At 49.8% G+C, this 22,010-nt stretch overlaps 13 protein-coding genes across 13 annotated transcripts; 6 read left to right on the top strand and 7 right to left on the bottom strand.

Moving 5' to 3' along the window:
* Nucleotides 1-47: 47 nt before the first annotated feature.
* Nucleotides 48-1,345, bottom strand: MIND_00082500 (uncharacterized protein; the record flags this gene model as incomplete). Its single annotated transcript, XM_037357782.1, has 10 exons — nt 48-153; nt 199-224; nt 276-316; nt 367-376; nt 422-624; nt 674-805; nt 852-913; nt 991-1,045; nt 1,104-1,259; nt 1,309-1,345. 10 exons carry the CDS (start codon nt 1,343-1,345, stop codon nt 48-50), a joined length of 828 nt encoding a protein of 275 aa, XP_037225692.1.
* Nucleotides 1,346-1,738: 393 nt separating this feature from the next.
* MIND_00082400 (uncharacterized protein) lies at nt 1,739-2,460 on the top strand (the record flags this gene model as incomplete). The annotated part of the gene is made up of 3 exons (XM_037357781.1): nt 1,739-2,172; nt 2,225-2,354; nt 2,407-2,460. 3 exons carry the CDS (start codon nt 1,739-1,741, stop codon nt 2,458-2,460), a joined length of 618 nt encoding a protein of 205 aa, XP_037225691.1.
* A 40-nt stretch (nt 2,461-2,500) lies between these two features.
* On the bottom strand, nt 2,501-3,408 carry MIND_00082300 (Short-chain dehydrogenase/reductase family protein; the record flags this gene model as incomplete). The annotated part of the gene is made up of 5 exons (XM_037357780.1): nt 2,501-2,640; nt 2,691-2,971; nt 3,018-3,204; nt 3,252-3,312; nt 3,367-3,408. 5 exons carry the CDS (start codon nt 3,406-3,408, stop codon nt 2,501-2,503), a joined length of 711 nt encoding a protein of 236 aa, XP_037225690.1.
* A 483-nt stretch (nt 3,409-3,891) lies between these two features.
* On the top strand, nt 3,892-5,017 carry MIND_00082200 (NAD-binding protein; the record flags this gene model as incomplete). The annotated part of the gene is made up of 9 exons (XM_037357779.1): nt 3,892-3,932; nt 3,979-4,329; nt 4,359-4,423; nt 4,469-4,483; nt 4,532-4,629; nt 4,680-4,713; nt 4,755-4,792; nt 4,842-4,931; nt 4,976-5,017. The coding sequence occupies 9 exons, from the start codon at nt 3,892-3,894 to the stop codon at nt 5,015-5,017; spliced, it is 774 nt and encodes a 257-aa protein (XP_037225689.1).
* Nucleotides 5,018-5,047: 30 nt separating this feature from the next.
* On the bottom strand, nt 5,048-6,240 carry MIND_00082100 (uncharacterized protein; the record flags this gene model as incomplete). The annotated part of the gene is made up of 2 exons (XM_037357778.1): nt 5,048-6,169; nt 6,217-6,240. 2 exons carry the CDS (start codon nt 6,238-6,240, stop codon nt 5,048-5,050), a joined length of 1,146 nt encoding a protein of 381 aa, XP_037225688.1.
* Nucleotides 6,241-6,281: 41 nt separating this feature from the next.
* Nucleotides 6,282-7,502, bottom strand: MIND_00082000 (uncharacterized protein; the record flags this gene model as incomplete). Its single annotated transcript, XM_037357777.1, has 1 exon — nt 6,282-7,502. One exon carries the CDS (start codon nt 7,500-7,502, stop codon nt 6,282-6,284), a length of 1,221 nt encoding a protein of 406 aa, XP_037225687.1.
* A 39-nt stretch (nt 7,503-7,541) lies between these two features.
* MIND_00081900 (Peptidase-S9 domain-containing protein) lies at nt 7,542-9,739 on the top strand (the record flags this gene model as incomplete). The annotated part of the gene is made up of 6 exons (XM_037357776.1): nt 7,542-7,604; nt 7,651-7,924; nt 7,977-8,226; nt 8,275-9,033; nt 9,078-9,483; nt 9,536-9,739. 6 exons carry the CDS (start codon nt 7,542-7,544, stop codon nt 9,737-9,739), a joined length of 1,956 nt encoding a protein of 651 aa, XP_037225686.1.
* A 79-nt stretch (nt 9,740-9,818) lies between these two features.
* MIND_00081800 (Purine transporter) lies at nt 9,819-12,247 on the bottom strand (the record flags this gene model as incomplete). Its single annotated transcript, XM_037357775.1, has 15 exons — nt 9,819-9,978; nt 10,036-10,191; nt 10,237-10,317; nt 10,369-10,495; nt 10,544-10,735; nt 10,786-10,849; nt 10,898-11,250; nt 11,298-11,311; nt 11,362-11,469; nt 11,517-11,596; nt 11,665-11,678; nt 11,728-11,959; nt 12,008-12,044; nt 12,095-12,168; nt 12,215-12,247. The coding sequence occupies 15 exons, from the start codon at nt 12,245-12,247 to the stop codon at nt 9,819-9,821; spliced, it is 1,725 nt and encodes a 574-aa protein (XP_037225685.1).
* A 736-nt stretch (nt 12,248-12,983) lies between these two features.
* MIND_00081700 (FAD-binding FR-type domain-containing protein) lies at nt 12,984-13,726 on the top strand (the record flags this gene model as incomplete). Its single annotated transcript, XM_037357774.1, has 4 exons — nt 12,984-13,069; nt 13,128-13,409; nt 13,461-13,560; nt 13,610-13,726. 4 exons carry the CDS (start codon nt 12,984-12,986, stop codon nt 13,724-13,726), a joined length of 585 nt encoding a protein of 194 aa, XP_037225684.1.
* Nucleotides 13,727-13,782: 56 nt separating this feature from the next.
* On the bottom strand, nt 13,783-14,840 carry MIND_00081600 (Proteasome subunit alpha type; the record flags this gene model as incomplete). Its single annotated transcript, XM_037357773.1, has 6 exons — nt 14,823-14,840; nt 14,736-14,778; nt 14,670-14,684; nt 14,445-14,616; nt 13,971-14,389; nt 13,783-13,922 (listed from the first exon to the last, which is right to left on the bottom strand). The coding sequence occupies exons 1-6, from the start codon at nt 14,823-14,825 to the stop codon at nt 13,783-13,785; spliced, it is 792 nt and encodes a 263-aa protein (XP_037225683.1). The 5' UTR covers nt 14,826-14,840.
* Nucleotides 14,841-16,833: 1,993 nt separating this feature from the next.
* Nucleotides 16,834-17,351, top strand: MIND_00081500 (Protein yippee-like; the record flags this gene model as incomplete). The annotated part of the gene is made up of 4 exons (XM_037357772.1): nt 16,834-16,923; nt 16,972-17,027; nt 17,074-17,234; nt 17,287-17,351. 4 exons carry the CDS (start codon nt 16,834-16,836, stop codon nt 17,349-17,351), a joined length of 372 nt encoding a protein of 123 aa, XP_037225682.1.
* A 330-nt stretch (nt 17,352-17,681) lies between these two features.
* On the top strand, nt 17,682-21,115 carry MIND_00081400 (Subtilisin-like protease; the record flags this gene model as incomplete). Its single annotated transcript, XM_037357771.1, has 18 exons — nt 17,682-17,834; nt 17,880-17,987; nt 18,040-18,048; nt 18,096-18,166; nt 18,218-18,346; nt 18,397-18,407; nt 18,461-18,596; nt 18,650-18,667; nt 18,733-18,787; nt 18,835-19,188; nt 19,232-19,393; nt 19,442-19,497; nt 19,545-19,623; nt 19,672-20,156; nt 20,209-20,296; nt 20,343-20,710; nt 20,761-20,887; nt 20,936-21,115. 18 exons carry the CDS (start codon nt 17,682-17,684, stop codon nt 21,113-21,115), a joined length of 2,589 nt encoding a protein of 862 aa, XP_037225681.1.
* MIND_00081300 (uncharacterized protein) lies at nt 21,102-21,736 on the bottom strand (the record flags this gene model as incomplete). The annotated part of the gene is made up of 3 exons (XM_037357770.1): nt 21,102-21,325; nt 21,370-21,452; nt 21,498-21,736. The coding sequence occupies 3 exons, from the start codon at nt 21,734-21,736 to the stop codon at nt 21,102-21,104; spliced, it is 546 nt and encodes a 181-aa protein (XP_037225680.1).
* Nucleotides 21,737-22,010: the final 274 nt, after the last annotated feature.

Raw genomic sequence — 22,010 nt, 5'->3', positions numbered from 1 at the left:
ATGTATTACCAGCCCAAGTGCGATAAATAACAGGAAGAATTGAATTGTCAAAGGTAAAGGAACTCCTCTGGCGAAAGATGCCCTTGCCAACGGAGTTTTTCGACACGGAGCTGGAGGCGGGATGACACAACAGAGCACATTGCCCATAAAATACTGGTCGGAGCATGAGCGAAGCGTAATGCGACCGAGTAAACATACGTGAACGCCGCAAAACAATAAGTCGCCTAAAAAAACCTACTGTCAACGACGGCTTTGAAGGGGAAGTCGATACCCACATTGCCTGCTAAAGCAACGACAAAGTTGGCGACACGTAATACTGGAATTGCACAAGTCAGCGTTTGGTAGTCAGACGTGAATGGCATGCACATAATAAACACTAGAAAAAAGATCAAGTTAAGCAGCGAAATTGGTAGTCACACACCACAAACATCCTGACGCCGTCGCGATGCAGCGTCCTGATAACATCTGAATGCGTCTTGTGAGGTCGTTCCAGGGCATTATATGCCGCCATCAGGACCGCGAACAAGTCGAAGGCAACCCAGATACCAAGCACGACGGGAAGAGACCAGGGTTTGACGGTAAGGGTGCACATCCGAAGTAGGGGGTTGTAAACTCCTGCTCCCGCTATATAGTGGTTCAAAATGAGACGGGATGAGTTAAATCTAGATCATACTTTGCACTTCTTTGGCGGATGTCACTGCGAAAGCAAGCCCAGTCGCCATTACGACTAGAAAGACACTGAGAAGGATCCGTTTGACCTTGGGTCGGTCGTCCCAGATGACGTATATGCGCATTGCGAGGACGACTACTCGATTTTCAGTTAAAATTGCGAGTCGGAGAGGGCAACTGACAGTTGGACAGCGTTGTGAAGAGTGTCGTTACGATGGCGAACACATAGAGGAAGTGCCGACACCTTCACGAGAGTTTGAATGGAGACAAAAGGAGCGTGAGCATGCTCACGCCTGATCAACAAATTAGATACATATGTACCAAGAACGTGAAGTTCTCACATTATTGTCAATATTGAGGGCACCACCGCTAATCACTGAAAAAGTTTCAGCCAAGAGCAGTAAAAGAGCAAGCAGCAGCAGACTGAGACTCACTATACGCAGTGTAAATCGAGACACCTTCTGGCAGGTAGCGATTGAAAAAGAATATAGAGCGATACCCCAAGCCAGCTGCCGAACTCTGCCAAAACAGCACAATTTCGTCTCCTAGAGTCAGGAGATGATCGTACAGAAGGACAGCGACGCCAACGGCTTCAAGAAAGTGTTCCAGTTATGAAGAGCGGAGGTTTGCAGGACTTACCAGAGATGTACCGGGTCGCAAACACGGCAGTCGACATTGCTGTGGGTAGACGCAAGGTGCCTTTGTTGAGTGCAAGTATATACCATGTTGCGAGTCGCCTATTCTCAGCGCGAAGCGATCAAGAATCGCTCAGTCCTCGTCCACGTTTGAGACATCACTGTTGCGAGCAGTCTCGAGAACGTATACCCAAGATTGACAGGGAAGAGTATTAAATGGCACAAGCGAGAGGATTTTGGGCTATCGCCGGAGTTGAGGTGTCCGGAGAGCCAGAAATATTCATGGCGGTATCATCTGTTGACTCAAGTAAGTGGTGGTAGGTGGTGAACTAGGTTGCCGATCTTTTGATCCCGACCACCATCAAGCCCAACACACAGAGTGCGGCGTTGGCGATTGGCAGGCCTACATAATATGCGCATGACCAGTCGCAGAAATGTTCGCCACTCCCATTCAACTGCTTTACACATTCCCCTTCTCACCAACCGCGCGTATCCTCTTGGAAAGAACCTTGTCGACCCAAGGTCTTGACTTCGCTGGCCTCTACGACCCTGCTTTCGATGGCCTTTCTCCGTCTGATCTATTTCGGCGACGCGATTTAACGTTTGGTCATAACTTTGCCCTTGTCGCTGATGAGCGGACTCTGAAGGAGCTGGATTCACATCTACCGCCTACGCTGTCTGTTCTATCAGTTCGCAGTAGGACCCCCATCGATGAATGGGGAGACTACACTGGGCCTGACCTGAATCCGTTATCATGGAGTGTGCGACTGGCGCTTCTTCGTTCTATGGTCAAAGAGCGGCTCACCCTCGACTCAAAAGAGCATCCAGACTCGGACTCCTTCTGGGAAAATCCAAAGCCCCCTCACAGGTGTCTTATTCTTCATTCTCTAATGACTCGACCCTTACTCCCCGCGCTATAGATATGACGAAAAGATCTACCAAATCAAATGGCTACGGGCAAACATCTCTGGGGCCATCCAGGCCTGTCAAGCCTACGCAGATGCTGATAATCAATATCCTGCAAAGGACAAGAACGCGCTTTATACCGAGGTAAGTTGTTGGTCTAGCATTATGTGTCCAAGCGCTAAGGCCGCATTTCCAGTTCAAACTCCAAGCAGACAAGACGGGAGGTGTCTTCATCGGGCTGCAACTGTAACTTATCCCATTCTGTATCATTCTCGTACATTAATTCTACTCTACCACTTAACGGGTCCCGACTTGTCAAAGAAAACTCCACTCTCGCCGCCTTTCTGAAGGGCATTTTGAACGATGATCTTTGCTCCTTCGGACGGCGGCATCGTTCCAGTATAGTTGTTAAGGTTCGTTGCGTTGAAGCCTAACTCCATATTAGCCAAACGAGTTCAAGAAAAACAGGGTTGTTCTCACCGGGGCAAATCGAAACGACCCGAATATCAGTTCCCTTCTGTTCTTCTTCAATCGCCCAACTCAGAGTGAGGTGGTTGAGCGCGGATTTACTTGAGGCATATGCGGAGTAGATCGGAGGTGGTGGGCGCTGGGTGTACCACGCGAGGGAGCCGAGGGTCGAGGAAATATTGAGTATCGAGCCGCCCTTGTTGAGAAGTGGACGAAGTGCGTTGGTCAATGCAGCAGTGCCGATGACATTGACAGCATAGACGTCATGGAAAGAGTCAGTGCCGAGGGCAGCACTGTCCCATATCAGAGCGTTGTCGAAAGTAGTAACAAACAACGCACTTGTTCACGAGAACATCCAGTCCAATCAGCTGCTTCTCTTTCAAAGTTTTCTCGACCGTCGCGGCAGCATTCTTGATCGACTCTTCGTCCGTGAGATCGAGTTGCACCGGAACGACAGACGACGAAGGGTGGATTTCAGAAGCGAACTTGGCGATAGCTTCAGTCGCATTCGCTAGCTTGCGGGAGCCTTGCGATAGATCAATGCGCGAACTTGAGAATAAACAAGCAACTTGCCTATGAAAACAAGAGTGTTTTCTGCCTGTGCGAGCTGGTGAACGGTGTGGAACCCCAGACCCTGTTGCGCGGTCAATTCATTGTTATCCTGCTCAGGTACGCGAGGTCTACGGACTTGGTTTGCGCCAGTAACGAGGATGCTACGAGTAGAGGACATTCTGAGCCGTTTGTAGGAGTGAGTTGGTTGTTGTCGACACCCAGTCTTTCAATTTAAAGGGTGGAGAGCGAGACATGTCAGCAAGATTTCCTGACACATACGCGTCGTCTCACTAAGCAGGCGATGTCAGCCAACGATTGGTGAATATTGAATACTTCACTAACAAACAGTGCAGAAACATCATCTGAAGATTGGGATAGTGTGGTGAAAAGTTGACAAACTGGGCGTTCTTCGAATTCCCTTGATGCCAGTTGGTCGAGGAAAGTTGAGGGTTCCCAACTCCCATTGAATGGGTTACAGCATAGGACGCTGCAGACGTTTGTCCTTTGCACCTCCACACCGACAACGCTGTTCGGGTCGGAGTGCGTCCCGAGTGATGACGTGACGCTGTAGACACCACGATCACCTGATTGCCAATCATTGTTGATCCTCCGCCCACTCCATGTTGTGCCAACAATAGAAACACTTTCTCGCACAACAACCATGTCTCTCAAGGGAAGGCTAGCGCTTATAACAGGCTGCTCGTGCGTCCTTCTCCGAAAAGACTATCTAGATTCAAAGGAGTACTAGTGGCGGCATTGGCAAGGCAACTGCAATGGCCCTCGCAGCCCAAGGCTGCTCCATCGCAGTTCACTACAATTCCGCCAAAGAAGTTGCCGATAAACTGGTCATCGACCTCACCAAGAACTTTGAGATACGCTCTCAAGCCTTCCAAGCCGACATGTCCTCCCCCGAGAGCGTTCGTGTCCTCTACGCAGATGTTATCGTGTCCCTGGGCCATCCTGACATACTATTCAACAACGCGGGAACGACCGGGAAGGTTGTTGGAAAGTGGGGAAACATCGAAGATGTCACTCTCCAAGACTTCGAGACGACATGGAATATCAACACTGGCTCAAGTTTCCTTGTCAGTTTGACAATGTCGCGTTCGTTTGCTGATCTTTCCGAAGCTCACACAACTATGTCTCCCTCATATGGTCTCACAGAAATATGGACGCGTTGTCTTTTGCTCTAGGTACATAAGCTTTATTGAGTCAATCCGTTGCTTACCATCCTTTAGTGTCGCTGCAGGCATGTGAATGCTGGAGCTACTTCTAAATTGACTCTCAGGTATTACCTGTAGGTATTGGTGGAGTCATCGGCCCTCATTATGCCTCCTCCAAATCTGCCCTCCACGGTCTCGTTCACTGGATTGCTGTGCGCTATGCTAAGGACGGAATCGTACGCGGTCCAGCTCTTGCTCTCGACGTGATTCTCAGTAGGGCCAACAGACGTGTAACGCCGTTGCACCCGCTCTCATTGAAGGTCGCCCGAAATTTGTTCTCTTCGAAAGCTAACATTCTCAGATACAACAATGATGGCGAATGTTACTGATGAAGTCCGGGTACTTGTTCCAAGAGTATTACCCGTAGCCTGATCTTACCAACTGGTAGAAGTCAATCCCCATTGGCAGAATGGGTAAACCCGACGAGGTGGCCAGTATTGTCGAGTCACTCATAACGAACGGATACCTGACGAATAAGGTCCGGTCTTCTTGTTCTACCATTCTACCACTGACGTCCATCAGATTATGGTTGTGGACGGGGGAATGACACCCAGTGCATTTTGAAGTTGGAAAGACTTTCGGAAAAGTGTAAGATCAAGGTGACTTGTACGCATAATGAACCATATTTTTACGAGAAAGCTTCTGCTCCAGCTCATCCATGAACTCGTCAGGATCGTCGTCATACCAGACTGGGCAATCCGTGCCGAAAGTAAGGGATGTTTGTGTTTGGCCTCCTGTGATACAAATCTCGGGTGTGCAACCTGATCTCGTGAGGAAATCTTTGATTGCGTTGAAAGGACTTGGTCGTATCGCCAGCTCGCAGACGCGTAATTTTTTGAGCGCAGGAAGACGTAGAAACCAGATATAATCGGTCACGAGATCGCCCTCAGTGTCATTGGCAGAAAAACGGCTGATGGTCAGCGACTGCAGGGCTGGTACCGTTAGTGTCGGATGGTTGTCTGGTACCGATCCACCAGAAAGCACAAGGTGACAGTAGAGCAATTGAGGCGTACGTTGGAGGATGCTGGTGCAAATATCGAATGGTTGAAGCACGAGAGTGAGTGCGGTGAGCTGGGCCCAAGGAAGAAGGCTTTCGGGGATGCCGGAAAAAGGGTACCACATTGTCACCGCTCGAAGAAGCGGCGCGTTGGCAGCAGTGAGTGCCAGTCCACCCAGTCCGAGGGTGTGGTCAAAAAGCTCCAGGTATCTAAGTTGCGGCAAAGAACCGCTGAGCAGTGACATGATGACCGTAGAATCATATCGAGCTCGAATATGTTCCAATCTGTTCATATGAACGACAGAAGGGCGGATGAAGTCGGCAGGGACAGTGGCCCCGAACTCGACCGAAATCGGCAAGTCGCGGGAGCGCTGAAACCAAATACTGAGAACAGCCTCGTCAGAGAGACGAGAGGCATCGATAGCCCGCCAAAGACGAGGAAGCACGAGTACTATATCCCTCCAATGGCGACAGACCAGCAGCAAAGTTGTCGGGTTGAAGTTTGGGCAGAAAGGGTAATCAGACGCCAGCTGAAGGAATATCTCCTCAATGATTTCAGGTGGCAGCGAGTTGAAGGGGTAAGAGTACATGTCAAGCCGTCTCCTCACTCCAGCTTCAAGCTGCTGTAGCTGCTGATGTTCAGCTTCGAGTTCTAAAATTTGTTCTTCGAAATGTTTAATTATGAGACGACACTCTGCACGATCTGCCGCAGATGTATGCTAGGCAGACAAATGTTAGGGAAGAAGATGGCGATTCTGACTCGTACATCCGGGTCTGGGAATTCAGGCATTATGGTGGTAGAGTGTCAATGATGGCATTGATTTAGTCACATTAGCCCATGTCCAAAATAATATCCGCAATCCTCTGCCTTGCCCTGGCCTGCTCGTCCTCCTCTATCCAACCCTCTGTGCCTACATGTGACTCGTCAAACCAAACATACGTTCCCAGCTCTCGTTCGTAGATTTCCTTGGCTCCAGACCTGCCGCCTGTGATACATACTTCTTCCAACTTGCATCCCGACCGCTCGACAAGCGCCTTTAACGCGGCCACGGGATTCGGGCGTATCATGATATCACAGACCCGAATCTTACGGAGAGCAGGGAGGACAAGCGTGCTGATGTAGTGTGTGGTCTCCGACTGCTCGTCCGGATCAGAGCCATAACGCGCAAAAACCAGAGATTGTAGATCTGGAAGAAGAATGTTACTCTCAGGCCCTTCGGGCGAAGAGCTGGACATAATGAGCTCAAAATGAATGAGTTGTTTTGTGTGCTGCAAAATTTCGTTGCAATTCGACACGTGGGGATAGAGAAGGATGAGGGCGGTAAGTTGAGACCAGGGGAAAAACGTCGCAGTCCCTTCAAAATGAGATGGCATCCAAAAGTCCCATAGAATCACTGCGCGCAAGCGGGGTACATCTCTTGGTAGGAAAGAGACGTCGATGCCCTGGCTCGAAGGTAAATATGAGTCCGTATTGAGCTCAAGGGACCGGAGCAGGGGTGTGGTATCTTTCAATCCCGGATATTTCGCCATATCGAGCTGGAAGCGAACAAATTCCCAGCGTTCCTTGTGAGCAAAGAGGGCCTTCATCGTATCCTCTTCAATGTGGGTAAAGGAATCGGCGTCAATGGAAAGTGGCATCGATTTGGAGTGCTGCAGCCATAAAGAGACGAGGGAAAGTTGCGAAACATATCTGGAGTTGATGGAGCCGATATCCATTGCGCGCCAGAGTTGAGGAGTAGACAAGGCAATGTCCCTCCACCGCCGGCAAACTAGCATGAATTTGGCTGGGGACTTTCTCCCAACCATTTCAGCGCAGAAAGGATATGTCGGGAGGCAGTTAGTGAAGATGGATGCCATAAGTTCGGGCGGGAGCTGGTGGAAGGGGAATGGGCTGGCAGCATCGAGAGTTTGCGAAATTTCTCTTGTTTTATCCCGTAGCTTCTGGATTAGTTGTGTAATGCTGGCCTGTTGCTGATGAATCTCCGCAATAAGTGCGCGGTCTTCAGCTCGAGAGGAAGGTGTCGAGTTTGCATTGTTCAAGTTGGAAGTCATAGTAGTTTTTCAAAAGCCGCGGCGTGGTCACGTGTGTTTATGAGTTCTGCACCATACGGAACATGGACCTCCCCGATTTCGGCGGCAAACCTCGCAAAAGCCGTAAGAACTGGGCAACGAGCTGACCATTCGCTTATGCACCAACTAGTCTGTTCGTTTGGGTGATGTTGTGGTTGACTCTGTTGCCGGAAAAGTGTATCACATCGAAAGCAGGCCATCTGAAGGTGGACGATGTGTGTTGGTGGATTCTGATGCCTCCAAGGACGTGGTTGGGAAAGATTTGAATGTCAGGACGGGAGTCCATGAATACGGTGGCGCTGCAGCTGTTGTCTCGGCTGGCGTGGCCTACTTTTCCAACATAATCGATGGGAGGGTGTACAAGGTCAAAAATGGTGACTCTAACGCCATCGCCGTCACCCCAGGTGAGCCGTTCTCCTACTACTTGTTCAATATCACCATCCGATCTTACTTCAGAGAGCACAATTTATCGCTACGCCGACTTCGACATCCACCCTACCAACTCAGACATCATCGTCTCAATTCTTGAAGACCACACAGACTCCACTACGCCTGCTAGCGTCCTTAATAAACTGTGCATAATTAATACGAAAACTCAAGCAGTCTCCATCCTCGTCACCGGGGCCGATTTCTATGCTTCACCACGGTTTTCTCCCGACGGTTCCCGAGTCGTTTGGCAACAGTGGTCGCTTCCCTACATGCCATGGTTCGGACATTGAATATTCGCGGTGGCGATATACTGAACAGGACCCAGGCAGAGCGCGGAAATCCATCTTGCCGACTTTTCGGTGGACACTTGCCAGGTGACCAACTCGAAACGCATTGCTGGCGACGGGGCCAACAATAGTGTAACCTATCCCGCCTGGGCTACCGCATCCACGCTTCTATTTACATCAGACGTCTCTGGCTACCAGAATCCCTGGAAATACGACGTCAAAACGCACAAGGCGACTGCCCTGTTGTCTTCTCCCATTCCCGAAGATTTCGGACAGCCTGGGTGGATGCTGGGGCAATCTCCATTCGCGGTTATCGACAACGGCGCACAAGCGCTCTTCTCTGCATTCCGTGGCGGGCGGGCAATACTATACCTGATCGATTGTCTTACAGGCAGCCATTCAGAACTCGCCAACCCTTACGTCGGTATTCAGGCCATTCATGCAGTCGACAAGCAGAGTGTTACTTTCATCGGCGAACGTGTGGATAGCCCACCCGAACTTGTTATCTGTTCAATCAATCCACTCAAGTTTTCAGTTGTGTCGCCAACTTCTGTCTCTGCGCCATCATTTCCTAAAGCTCTCTATTCTGTTGCTCAGCCAATCACACTCAAAGCTGGTCCCGACTTGCATCCAGTCCATGTTGTTTATTTTCCACCTACAAATCCGGATTATGTTGGCACGAGTATTTCTGATGAACGACCTCCTTGTGTTGTCTACGCACACGGTGGCCCGACGTCCTTCGCTGGTCACGCGCTCGATATGACAACACAGTATTACACGTCCCGAGGATGGGCATGGTAGGTGATTTGTGCGTCAAAATATTGTTCTCATCCCACATCAGGCTTAACGTCAATTTTGGTGGTTCGTCTGGGTATGGCCGAGGTTACATCGAACGCCTTGCAACAAACTGGGGCATTGTTGACATAGAAGACTGCATTCAGGCTGCCAAAATCCTCTCGCAGCCACCCTACTCCCTCATCGACCCGAAACGGACCATCATCCGTGGTGGCTCCTCGGGTGGATTCACCGCGCTTGGGGCCATAAGCATGGGGTCCGACTTGACCACATTTGCCGCTGCAACCTCAAGCTATGGTATCTCTGATTTGCGGAAGCTGCTCGAGGACACACACAAGTTCGAGTCGGGGTATCCGCTGGGGCTACTTGGTGGAGATAATAAGCAAGTTCCTGAGGTTTACAAAGGCAGATCGCCGGTGACGCACGCAGACAAGATCGTCGCTCCGCTCCTGGTAGGATTTTTTTTTCCAGAAAAAGATATGATGGCATCTAACCATTCGACAGATCCTGCAAGGGGAGATTGACAGAGTCGTGCCAAAGGAGCAGGCAGAAATTATATCAAAGAGCATTGAGCAGCGCGGGGGAGTTGTCGAATACAAACTCTATCCAGGCGAAGGCCATGGTTTCAGGAAAGAAGAGACCATCATCGACGCACTCGAACGAGAGCTTGCATTCTATGATAAGCATGTTCTTGGAATCCACGAATAATTTACTGGGGCAACCGACAGGCTACAACAGAAAAGAATGTGGTATAAAGAGGGTATAGGTAACAACAAAAGACGGGTTTTTATTGATAACGGTGGACAGGAGACGACAGGCTGGCGTCGTCGCGTTTTTCGGGCTCTGGCGTGACTGTGTCAGTGCGACCATCGGCACCAACGATGACATTGTCTTGACGGTTCTCCATTTCGAAGTTGTCGTCGTTTGCCCGACCAAGAGCTTTGCGGCTGTGCAAATCAAGTTCAGCATCAAGAGATCAGAATGCAGCCAAATAAATAACGCACATCCAGTACGGCGTCATATGCGAGGGAATGACCCACTCTTCGCGCAGGTGCATGTTGGGTGGGGCAATGCGGTCTCCGCTAAGCTTCATTAAGAGCCATGGGACGCCATTGAGGACAAGATATGATCCAGCGCCGGCGATAAGACCGTAGGCGATGCTGCGTTTTGGTTCAGTTTTGTGGTAAAAAAAAAAAAATGCGTACTTATAGGTCAGAGGAATCATGATGAGGGTGGCGAACGCGGGGAGGGCGTCACCCATGTAGTCCCAGTTGATCTCCCGGACGCTAAGCAAACAGTCAGACTTGGATAGAAACAACAGGCGCATTCAGACGTACTTCCGAGCCATCAATGAACCGACGATTACGAGGGCACCTCCAGTAGCCCATGGTGGTATCGAGGCGAAGATGGGCGCGAAGAAGACCGAGATGAAGAAGCACAAGCCAGTGACCATCGCGGTGATGCCTACGCACAATAAACATTTTTGGCGTCGGAGATGAACAGAACACTGACCGGTTTTACCGCCCTCAGATATACCCGTGGCTGACTCGATGAAGGCAGTGACGGGGGAGGTGCCCATGAGAGCACCCATGCTGATCGAGAAGGCATCGACACAGTATGCAACAGTGGAGTTCTCAAAGTCAAGCGTGACGGGATCGCGCAGGTTGGCGAATTTGGCCATCGAGTACAGGGTTCCAGTGGTATCTGAAGTGGATTGATCAAAACAAAAGACAGAGGGCAAAGAAGAGACTTACCAAGAATGTCCACATACATGAAGGTGATCAAAGCATACCACACGTGACCGTTGCCATAATGATACTACTCCAGGATGAGTATCGGAAATCTGAAGGCGTGAACGACACTGACATCGATGACATTGAGGATACGCTGGATGGGATGGAAGGTGACGACCTGCTTGAAGTAGTCGAACATCTGGTCGCCAAGGGGCGTATGCGGGAAGTACGTGACCGCTGTTGGCCGCGGCCACGAGATGATGGAGGTCAGGAAAATGCCGATGAGGATCGCACCGCGCACGCGATAGAGCATGAGCAGGACAGTGAATAACCCTCCGACGAATATGCCCAACCACATTGTGGGACTTCGCAAGACACCTCCAACGCAGTAGCCGGGGAGTCCTTCCATTTGTTTGTCAGGCAGACAGCCACCAAGGCCGACGAAGTTGACGACGTCTCCGCCAATGACACCAAGACCGCCAGATGCTGTGGAATAGGTTAGTAATGACGGAAAGGCATCTCGGGTGACGCACAAAGACCAATGAAACTGTTCAATAGCTTCAGTTGGACGTAAACAGATGTGTCGTGGAGACATACGCGATGAACAGACCAATACCAGCACCAACTGCTAGGATCAAAGATTGAGGGATGAGTCGCACGAGCCACTGTCGAAGGCCGAATAGCGAGAGTATGAAGAAGATCCATCTGTGTTTGTCAAAGCACGTCGTTACGAAGAATCGTGGAGCACGTACCCTTCCAAGAAGACAGCCGCCAGTGCTTCACGATAAGAGATCAAGCCTGACCCATGGAATCCGACGATGGAGTAGGTGAACTGTTGGGAGAGAAGAAATGTCATGATCAGCTTTGCGCTTGTGACCGCTTAATAGTAAGACCGCATACATAGGCATTCAATCCTGCGACGTCAATTCAGTACTTTTACAGCCGGAGTGAATCAGCCCGCACCGAGACCCGGAGCCATTCCAACAGGCAGGTTAGCGAGCGCACCCATTAGGAAACTGGAGAGCGCAGAAATTGCTGCTGTTGTGGTGATCAAGTCATTCCGGACTTCGTTCACGCAAATATCGTAGGCGGGATTGGAGCCAGGCGGGCAGAAATCAGGCGTCGGGCATTCGCAAGTCCCTCCAGAGTCGGAAAGGATGGCCGCGTTGACGGAAATAATATAGGCCATTGCCGCCTGCATTTCGGTTCAGCCAGAGCGAATATAACTTGCATATGAACGCACCCAAGTCGTCACTCCAGCGCGGATTTCGGTGGTGAAGCTGCGCTCGATAAGCTCAGGACATAATAGAGGCAACTGGCCACAACACACCGAGACCCTTCCCGTTCCCTTGGATGACCACTTCCCTCCAGCCTGAACCACCGGCCAACGAACGAGTCGGCAACCTGTGGGCGGTGAGCCTGAGTGTGCACAGAGCAAACGGGTGCTAACATGAGCGTTGAGCAGGTCAAGAACGTGGACCATGGCGACCCAAGGCGTTTTTTTCCTGCTGTTGTGAGAGAGCAGGAAAGAAGAAGCACAAGCGCCGGCTTTTTACGCGAGGATTTTATCAAGTCCGGGTTATCAACAAAAATGTTGCTTGGCGATAGAGATCGATAGGCAGTGATGAGAATTACCAAAAAAAGGCAGGCAGGCGTATCAGTTCGATGGCCAAGGCCCAAGAGCTCCACTGCGCAGTGTGGCACTCGTTAAGGCTGTCACCAATGAGTATTGGAGAAAATGACTGCAGTTCTCTGCGATCCTGTCAAACATTTATTGAAGTTTTTTTTTCGTTTGTTTTGTCGCCGCGGACCGAGAGAATTCTGCCACGCCAGGGACTGGCATCTGTGATTTGCTGGAAGATTTCCTATCGGCAAGCTACCTATCGGTCCAAAACAAGCCTAAAAAGTGTCAAAATTCAAGATAACGAAGGATCCAAGGTATCGGAAACCATCGTCAAATACCAGATCTGGATTCTGGAACTGCGAACATGAACGGGAGGAGGATGGATGAGCACACGAAACTCCGACAAACAGTGGCAACACGAGGGAGGATTCATTGGCCTGATAATGTGGCGTTATTAAGTCTGTCGCCTTTAGATTCTGTAAGTAATAAAAGCTAAGTAACAAGGGGTGAAAAACATCAAAAATGCTTACATAATACAACACACACCACTTTACCTCAGCTTACAACGAATCGAAAGTCCTTCCCGCTGCCAGTCATGTCGCACGACCACCACCATATGATGGACCACAGCGAGCACGACCTTGCGACAGCCATGGCTCGATGCTCGATGAACATGTTATGGTCAGCTGGCTTTCTCGGGACCCATTGCGAGAAAGATGAAATGAACCTGTCTTGCTAGGAACACTCAGATTATCGACACTTGCATCGTCTTTCGCAGCTGGCATGTCACCTCCAAGGCATACTTCTTCGGCTCCTGTCTTGCCATCGTCGCTCTCGGTATACTCTATGAATACCTTCGCGCATTCCAGAAATCTCTCGACACCCGCATCGCAATTGCCTTGGTTGCTAGTGGAAAGGGCAAGACTAGGGCACGAAGCGGAAGCAGGAGTGGTAGGAGTAGCCCGGATGAAGATGCAGGTTTACTTTCGGGGCGACGAATGTTCAAGGTAGCTGCAACGGGGTGAGTTTCAATTCATACTTCCCTCCCTCCCTCGTCTCACTTTTGTTCTAGAACACCAGTACCCCTTCTTCTCCGATTGGTCAGGGCTGGACTCTACGGCGCCACCGTTTTCCTATCCTTTTTCTTGATGCTGGTCTTCATGACCTATAATGCGAGCTGTCCTTCTCGTCCCTCTTTCACCTACTAACACCACTTTACAGGCTTATCTTATCCTTGCGACAGTCTTGGGAGCTGCACTGGGACACCTCATATTCAATTCTAATATCAACATCGACGCTCTGCTCAGCGAAGAAAGCAAAGGAATGGCGTGTCATTAGGGTCATCGCGACTGTAATCTTGATTTTATTTTTGTAAATTTGTCATGGGAACTACATCAAGCTGCCTTCATCTCCGTGTCCTCGTCTTTCTTCGCCAGACCCTCCTTCTCCAGTAACGCGTCTATCTCCGCCGGTCGGTAGATTTTGGCTTTCGGTTTCTTTGTCACAGGATCGAGTGTAAGCACCGCGAATTCCACTGATTGTGTCAGCGTCTGCTTTCAAAGAGAGAACAGAATCGACTCACATTTCTCACTTCCAAGGGTTGTGCTGTCCATCGTTTTGCTCATCGTTCTTAACGCCAGGCCAATCGCGTCTTTGACTTCGATGTCATCTTTATATTCCTGCTTCAGCAGACTCTGAGCCGTCCCATTGTTGGCGCCAATGCATGTGGCTTTCCAGCCCGAATAATTGCCTGATGGATCGGAGCGGTAGAGTTGGAATTGGTACTGTGGATCGTAACCCGCGTAGAGCAACGACACGCCAAACGGACGCAAACCACCAAACTGCGTGTAGCCTTGCTTCATATCGCACAGCCGCTGGGCCAGTAGCTCGACCGGTATGTCTTCGTCGTAAGCCAGGAGATGTTGCTGTGCAGCATTTCGCGCAAAGTTGACGAGCGAGTTGGCGTCGGCCGTCCAGCCTGCAAGGCCCGTGATCACATTTCTAGACGATCGGTGTGGTGTGAGAGAGAGGTCGAGGTGATGTTGTGGGCACGCACGAGCTCAGAAGGAACACTTTTTCTCCACTGCCCCCGTATCCGCCCTCCTTGGTAGCGGACAAATCGAGCAACTTGCCAGTAACTTTCTTCTCTGCGGCAAGAACCACACCATCTTTGGCCAGGAGACCAAGGACGGTGCCAGCGTGTGAGATAGCCTCCATAGCATACTCAACTATTGGAATCATGAAGCGGGTATGTAGATGTTGTCCGTCTAATAAAGCTCACCCTGGTATAGTTTGCCTGTGAAGAACATTCCTGAATGATTGACGACCTTAGCAGGTTATTACACACCTTCAGGCGAGAATATAGTCGTGCGGCTGTCGTATCGTCTAGCCTGCTTTGCATTAGGAATCGTAGAGCTACAGTCCTGGGACTCACCATGGGGGAGAATGCGAGGATGGACAAGTGCGTGACGCTGACGCGTCTACGCGTCGCAGCCGAAAATGGAAATTCAATCATTATTGATTACAAAACAAGATAATAGATGGTACTGCTGAAGAAATCGCTCAACACCCAAACATTTCCTACAACTCCAACAGAAACGAGTCAAACCCGGGAATACTGAACGCGTTTCAATCGTTCATGACGTCGAGAGACAGAAAGCATACGCGTAGAATGACCGTCGGGTTGATTAATTGGACACTCGCTTCAAAAGCTCAGTTCCTTCATCGCCTGTAACTTATTGGTCAAATATGCGATAAATCGAATAGGCCTCCGTTCTGAATGTCGGGAACTTACCAATCTTAGCCAGGGATTAGACGGAAACTACCGGCGATGACGAAAATATGGGGGAACAAACCGGCGTTGTGTTAGATGAATCCGCCGTTGCGAAGTCTGCCATGAGCCGAAAAGGCTGAGTGAAGACTGAGATTTTCCAAAAAGCTGGCAGAGAGCGAGTTCGCCGCAACGATGGAATGATTTGAGGTTCGAAGGCAGGTAAAAGTTTTGTCGCCGAGTCGTGATCATCGTCAGAAAGGGTAGATTCTCGGTCTGTGACACCATCGTCCGAGACATTGCTGCTAGTCGTTGAATCGAGGGAGGCGTTGTAAAGGCTGCGGTTGATGCGAATATTCCATGTAGGGACAAGCGCAGATTTGTCCTAGAAAAAATATGAGAAAAGAGATGCGAGGAGTGTGACAGCCAACATTGGAAAGATGGGGTTTTTTTGCCAGATCAACATGCTGGATCCACGCTTCTATGTTGAAAGAGATAAAGTCTTCTTGGAAAAACCTGTCTCCGAGCGGAAATGAACGGTGCGGAAATTGTTCGTCGCTTTGCTGATCCCAAGTGGTTTGCTTGTCGTCCATAGCGGCGTGGTCGATATCAAGAGACTCGAGGGCGGGTTCGAAAGTGGGAAGGGATTCTGAGTGAACAAGGTTATGGAAGATTGGGCTGCGTATTTGAGGTTCATCATCAGAATGTGGATCCGCAAAACGAGGCACAAGATTTTGCAAAGAAGCCAGGTCAAATCCACACTGGAGCACAAGATAGTTGAGGAATGGATGAGAGTCTTTGCGAGCTAGACGATGGGCGATAGAACGAGGAGAAGGAGGAGGCTATAGTATTGGTCAGCTTGAGATCAACACTACATGATACACTCACTGTAGGACAGGTGGCCCACATGCTTTTCCCGACACTTGGCGCGGTGATCTCATCGAAGTCGTTCAAAAGATGGTCCTCCAAGCGCATTGCTATTTTGGACTCAGGAAGAATCGGAGTGCGTGTTGAACCTTCAGTGTCATCGATGGTTGAATGCGTATTGAGCGAGGACCACGAAGGTATGGCTGGTACGCTTTGAGCAAGACCAGGATCAGGGTCAACTTCGAGAACAGCTTTCTTGCGACGAATACGACGGGAAGGCGGGGGAGCAATGCGAGCGGGCTGACTTAAAAGAAAGGGCAGGGGATTGTTGATTGCGGGCGTGATTGTGAGAGGAGCTTTTCTAGCTCGGAGGGCAGTCGGCATTCGAGAGGAAAAATTGACAGAGAGTTCAGTGCTTGTGTCGAGACTGACGCTGTTGTTGTGTTCTGCGAGCTGAGTTGGCAAGCAGGAGGTGTCGAAAGACTGAGGCTTCGATGATACATTGGGTTGGCGAGCAGTTGAGTTGAGCATGGAGAAAGTTGAAGAGCACAATACGTGACGTGACACCTAGTCACGAAGCAGATGTTAAAACCGGCAGAGTAGATTCGGGATGAAATACCGTCGTTACTAACGACGTTAGGCTGCAGTAAATACAGGAAACCATCGCAGCATTGCTTAGCTAGAGTCGTTTTCATGCTGCGCTTATTGTGATATTCATGATGTCAATTCTGATCGTATCACAAATTACATAATTCGCTGCCTCTTGAACAGAACCATCCAAACTCAGAAGTAGCTCTCAGTGAATCGCATGTCTCTATCAGCCTCCACCAAGGATCAAGTAGTGCAAGCGTATATCGACCATCCTACCTACAACTGCGCGAAATGCTCTGCTCCGATTGTCTGCAACACTTGTCTTGAGTGGCTATTGCTCATTCTTGCAAACCAGGCTCTTCAGGACGAAGCTATCACTAAACAATTCCAAGGGCGTGACGGTCGCGGATAGCAAGTTTTCGTTTATCCAACTCACAGGCTCTTTGACTCGCACTAGCTTGATGAACTCGGCAACCAATCTCAAGCGTGGTCGGAATGAGGAACGAAGCCTTATAACAGGGGTGCATACCGTTGCCGACGTCTTTTGCAAGGGATGCAACGAGAGGATCGGCTGGTTTTACCATAAAGCTAGTGACTACTCCCAAAAGTACAAAGAAGGTAAGAGACTGCGGCCACTTCGCCGTGACAATTTTGACATTCGATTTTTGAGGGAAATACCTTTTGGAACGCGAGAAGCTCGTCAAGGAGAATGCTTGGAAACTCGATGCTTCTTAATCAGGATGGCCTTTGAACGCGGCCGCCTTGTGGCCATCCCAGTTCGGTTCGCTCGCACCCTCCACCGGTATTACATCAACGACGGCATCGCAGTCATTGTCAAATACGAGTCATGCTTCACGTGGTCTAGCATTAACACATTATTCTACTCCTCAATATGGAAATTTGACCCCTTCTTCGAACTCCTGCATCCTCTTCTCATGTGGCGCCGTCTATAATAGCGTCTTCCTGCGAATTGGCCGTCGTGTTTTACCTTCAGAAGGTTTGCCGCGTTGTTAAAACTGGCGGGTGGGTCAAAGCACGCTGTCTTCTCCCTCTGCTGTCCTCGCAATGAAGACCAGTTTTCTTGGTCTTGTGCTTATTCCTGCCACTTTAGCGGTAGCCCCTATCCCTAGCTACCAACACGCGAAACAAAACACGAGATACGTTCCCAATGCTTACATAGTAGAACTTTCGGACGGTGCTATCTCGAGACGCTCGTCGGTGCGTATCACTTCTTGCGCAGTGATTTTATCCATCAATTGTTAGCCGCATGCTACCGTTCTCGACACTATTAGCAACAGCGGGATACCTTTTCAAACGGTATCGACCTATAACACCCCAGAAATATTCGTTGGCGCGTCTATCCGACTTCCTGTAAGCCTCAACTTCTAGATTTCGGCGGTTACTGGATCTAATCTCATCACAGTCTCCTGCCGTTCGTACCCCCATTATCACAATTCCAAAGCCGAATAGAGACTCTAGGATGCTGCTCGATTGGCCAAAATTCCTGGGGTGGTGGCCGTTCGTCCAGTCATCAAGATTGAAGGACCAAAGTCTGTTGGGTCTCACTCAAGCGCACAAGTTATGCTAACGCTTTGGAACAGACCTATCGATCTCTCTGTCGTCAAAGAGGCTCCCATTGCGCATCCCGATACTTACGGTCCCCACGTTATGACCGGCGTTGACAAAGTCCACGCGACGGGAAATTTCGGTCAAGGTATCAAAATTGGAATGTATGCAGTTCACTTCTTCGTCTGGTCATGGCTTGACATTTCGCATCCAGAATCGATACAGGTTGGTCTTATGTCATCTGAAGGTTCAACACAGTCTTATTTGTCCGTTGACAGGCGTTGATTATAAGCATCCACTTCTCGGAGGTGGCATCGGGCCTGGCTTCAAGTTTGTCGGAGGTTATGATTTTGTTGGAGACGCATATGAAAGCGGACTGAGTCCGCCAATGCCCGATGATGACCCTTTGGATGAGTGAGTGCTGAACGCTTGCAGTGGACTTTCTTTCTGACTACTTACTCGACTAGATGCAACGGGCATGGAAGGTATTATGTATTCTGTTTGATCCATCATGACCTTTCTTGAAGTTTCTTCCATTCTCCTTTTATAGCCACGTCGCTGGCATCATCGGCGCGAATCCAGGCAATGACTTCGGTTTCAGCGGTGTACGTTCTGGTCATCGTTATTTGGGGCTTAAGTAACCCTTTTCAAGGTCGCATTCAACGCATCTTTAGCTGCATACCGTGTCTTCGGCTGCAGTGGAACGACTGGTGATGACATAATCCTTGCCGCACTTATCAGGGCATACAACGAGAAAAGAGACATCATCACCCTGTCCCTGGGTGAACCATCTGGTTGGACGGAGAGCACTGCTTCGGTGGTGGCGAGTCGTATCGCGGCTGAAGGACGTGTTGTCACCATCGCAGCTGGGAATGACGGAGAGTATGGCCCATGGTACACTTCCTCGCCTGGAGCGGGCATCGGAGTCATCAGTGTTGGCTCTGTTGACAATGTTGTTTCGATGTTCCAAAACCTAACGGTTCACGGCGCTGTTCACGATCCCATTGTGCGTATTTAGTTCTCCTGTGTAAACAGCTGACGTATGACAGACCTACCTCTTACCATTTCCCTTGAACGCGACCAGTGAATACCCCATATACGTGACTTCAACAGACATTTCCAAGACCGACGACGCGTGTGATTCGCTTCCTGACAACACACCAGACTTGTCACCATTTGTCGTCGTCATTCATCGCGGCACTTGCACTTTTGTTGGTGATCATCTAAAGCGAAGCTTAACTGTCTGACATGAATTCCAGTCGCAAAAGCTGGCTAACATCGCGGATAAAGGCGGAAAGCTGGCACTCATTTACAAGTACAATCTTTATTAGCAGACACTTTTCTGTCTGAACGTTTTGATAGCTCGGATGATGGCGCTTTCTCAACCATCGACGTGGGTACATTTCCAGCAGCCTTGATCTCTGCCGACGATGGAAAATTCGTCAGTTCAGCTCCGTCACTTTTTGGATAAGAACCCTGACACAAATAGCTTGTTCAACAATTCCTCACCAACCCCAATCTCACGCTCAGCTTCCCTCAGACTGGCGCGTCTGTCAGTATAACCAATCCGGTTGGCGGTCTCGTCAGTTATTTCAGTACCATCGGGCCAACCTTCGATATGTATCTCAGCCCAGAGGTAGCGGCACCTGGTGGCAATATCTTATCAACATGGCCGTTGAAATTAGGCGGGTTTGCTATCGCCTCTGGAACGAGCATGGCGACTCCCTTTGTTGCGGGTGCAGCCGCTCTTGTCTTACGTGATTTGGGCAAGACAGCCAAGGTCGCTCTGGAAATGCAACGAATCCTTCAAACCACCTCTGTCAGCTTGGCATCTTCTCATACAGACGGTAGCCCAGTTCGTACTGTCGCGCAACAAGGTTCTGGTCTGATTCAAGTTGACCGAGCTATCAATGGAGAGACGATTGTGTCGCCCAGTCAAATCGCGCTAAACGACACAGCGCATTTCAAGGCTACGTATGCAGTTTTTCAATAGGATTCGCCAATAGTGTTGATTGTGAAGAACTAGACATACTATATCGATTACCAACTCAGGCTCCGCGAAGAAAGTGTACGAGTTGCGACACATTTCAGCCGAAACACTTGACACCATTGATGTGGGTCCAGTTAAGTTTCTTTGTCCCCGTAATGACACCTTTGCAGGAGTCTGGCTCGGTCGACCCTTTCCCTCCATTCGTTCCTGGAGCTGCAACGGTCTCTTTGTCGGCAACGAAGCTGACAATTGGTCCCGGAAGCACCAAACACGTCGTCGCAACATTTAAGCCACCTTCCATGGCCAACGCAACACTTCCGTTGTATTCGGGTTATATCCAGGTCTCATCGGCCATCGAAAACTTTCAAATCCCGTACCTAGGAGTCGTTGGGTCGCTCAAGGTTGGCGCGATTCTTGATCGAAGCGCCAACTTTTTTGGGCTGCCACTTCCGGTTGTGTTGGACTCGTATGGCGATCCCCAAGAAGGGCCACAGAACTACACGTTTTTGGATTACGACGCTCCATTCCTTTTGCTGAGGTGTGTCCCGCATTATCGATGTCTTCATTGCTGCAGTATGCAACTTTTAGACTGTTGTTTGGAACAGCTCAGTTCCAAATTGATTTAGTGGACAAAAATTTCGAGGTTCCGTCCAAGGGTAAGGCGAAGACTATCGGATCGTTGGTCGAACTGGATTATATTCCTCGTGATAGTGACGTGAGTGCGGTAGCGACACCACGTTTCCACCGCTCAGAGCCAACATAGGATCCCTTCTCGGGTTACACTGCGCTGTCCTTCTCAGGGAATTTTGCGAATGGAACGCGGATCGATGACGGCCAATATCGTGCCCTATTGAGAGTGCTGAAGGTGGCTGGCGATAGGAAAAAAGAGGAGGAATACGAGGCATGGTTGAGCCCACAGTTTGGTGTGGTTACGCCATCGTAGAAGACAACTGTTCATTGCCGCGAAAAACGACATGGCCAACGTCGCGTGCGAATAATGGGGGTGGGCGGGGTTTGATTTTGGTTGTCGGATCGATTTGCGTTTCTGATTCGGTATTGGGGCTGGCCATAAATGTCGGGGGTGCCGGAATACGACGGGTTGAATCGCAGGCAATGCAACGATAGGACATGACATGACCATGTTCTCTTGAAGCTGTTTCATTGAGCACCTTTCCGCCTGGAAAAGGGTATACGTACAATTGACACGAACAGAGGCTGTTGAGCCAGCAAGTAGGACGAGATTGCATCCTTGGCAAATCGTTCTCTTTACGGATGGATCACTAGGAAGGGTCAAACACCACACGAAGGACAAGCAATAAACGCGCATTTTGACCATCGTCTTCTTTGAAACCGTCTTCATCGAGCCAGCATATACCTTGGAGAGATCGTGGACGTTCATTCTTCTGCTTCGTTTTGCTCTTCTTGGGGGAGTTGAGGGGGGTGGAACCGGTAGCACAGTGCCTAGGTAAACGCTCGCTTGATACATAAAGTTGAGACGCTGCATTATGTCCCTGTTCGTGATGTTATTGGGGTTGAGAGGCTCGTCTTTACTCTTCTTAGCCATCGTGATGATGGTTCTTTTCCGTGAGCTTCTGCTGACTAACAACATCAACACAACCTCAACCATACCCGTGAATCGCTTCAGGACCAGTCATGCCAGCCGCTGTATCCTGGAAGACTCAATAAGGATACTATTCATCCATGCTCATGCGGGAAATTCAAGTCTCAAATCGAAACCCTCAACAATCCGAATGAAGTCATCACGCTTCAAGTCGAATTCGAAAACGCAACGTTTTGAACGAGGTCTTTGGCTCTGAAGACACAGATTCAATGCACTG

This window comes from Mycena indigotica (assembly GCF_014461135.1).
Source record: "Mycena indigotica strain 171206Taipei chromosome Unknown Mind.scaff0001, whole genome shotgun sequence".
NCBI classification, from domain to species: domain Eukaryota; kingdom Fungi; phylum Basidiomycota; class Agaricomycetes; order Agaricales; family Mycenaceae; genus Mycena; species Mycena indigotica.
This window is presented reverse-complemented; position numbering and strand designations above follow the sequence as displayed.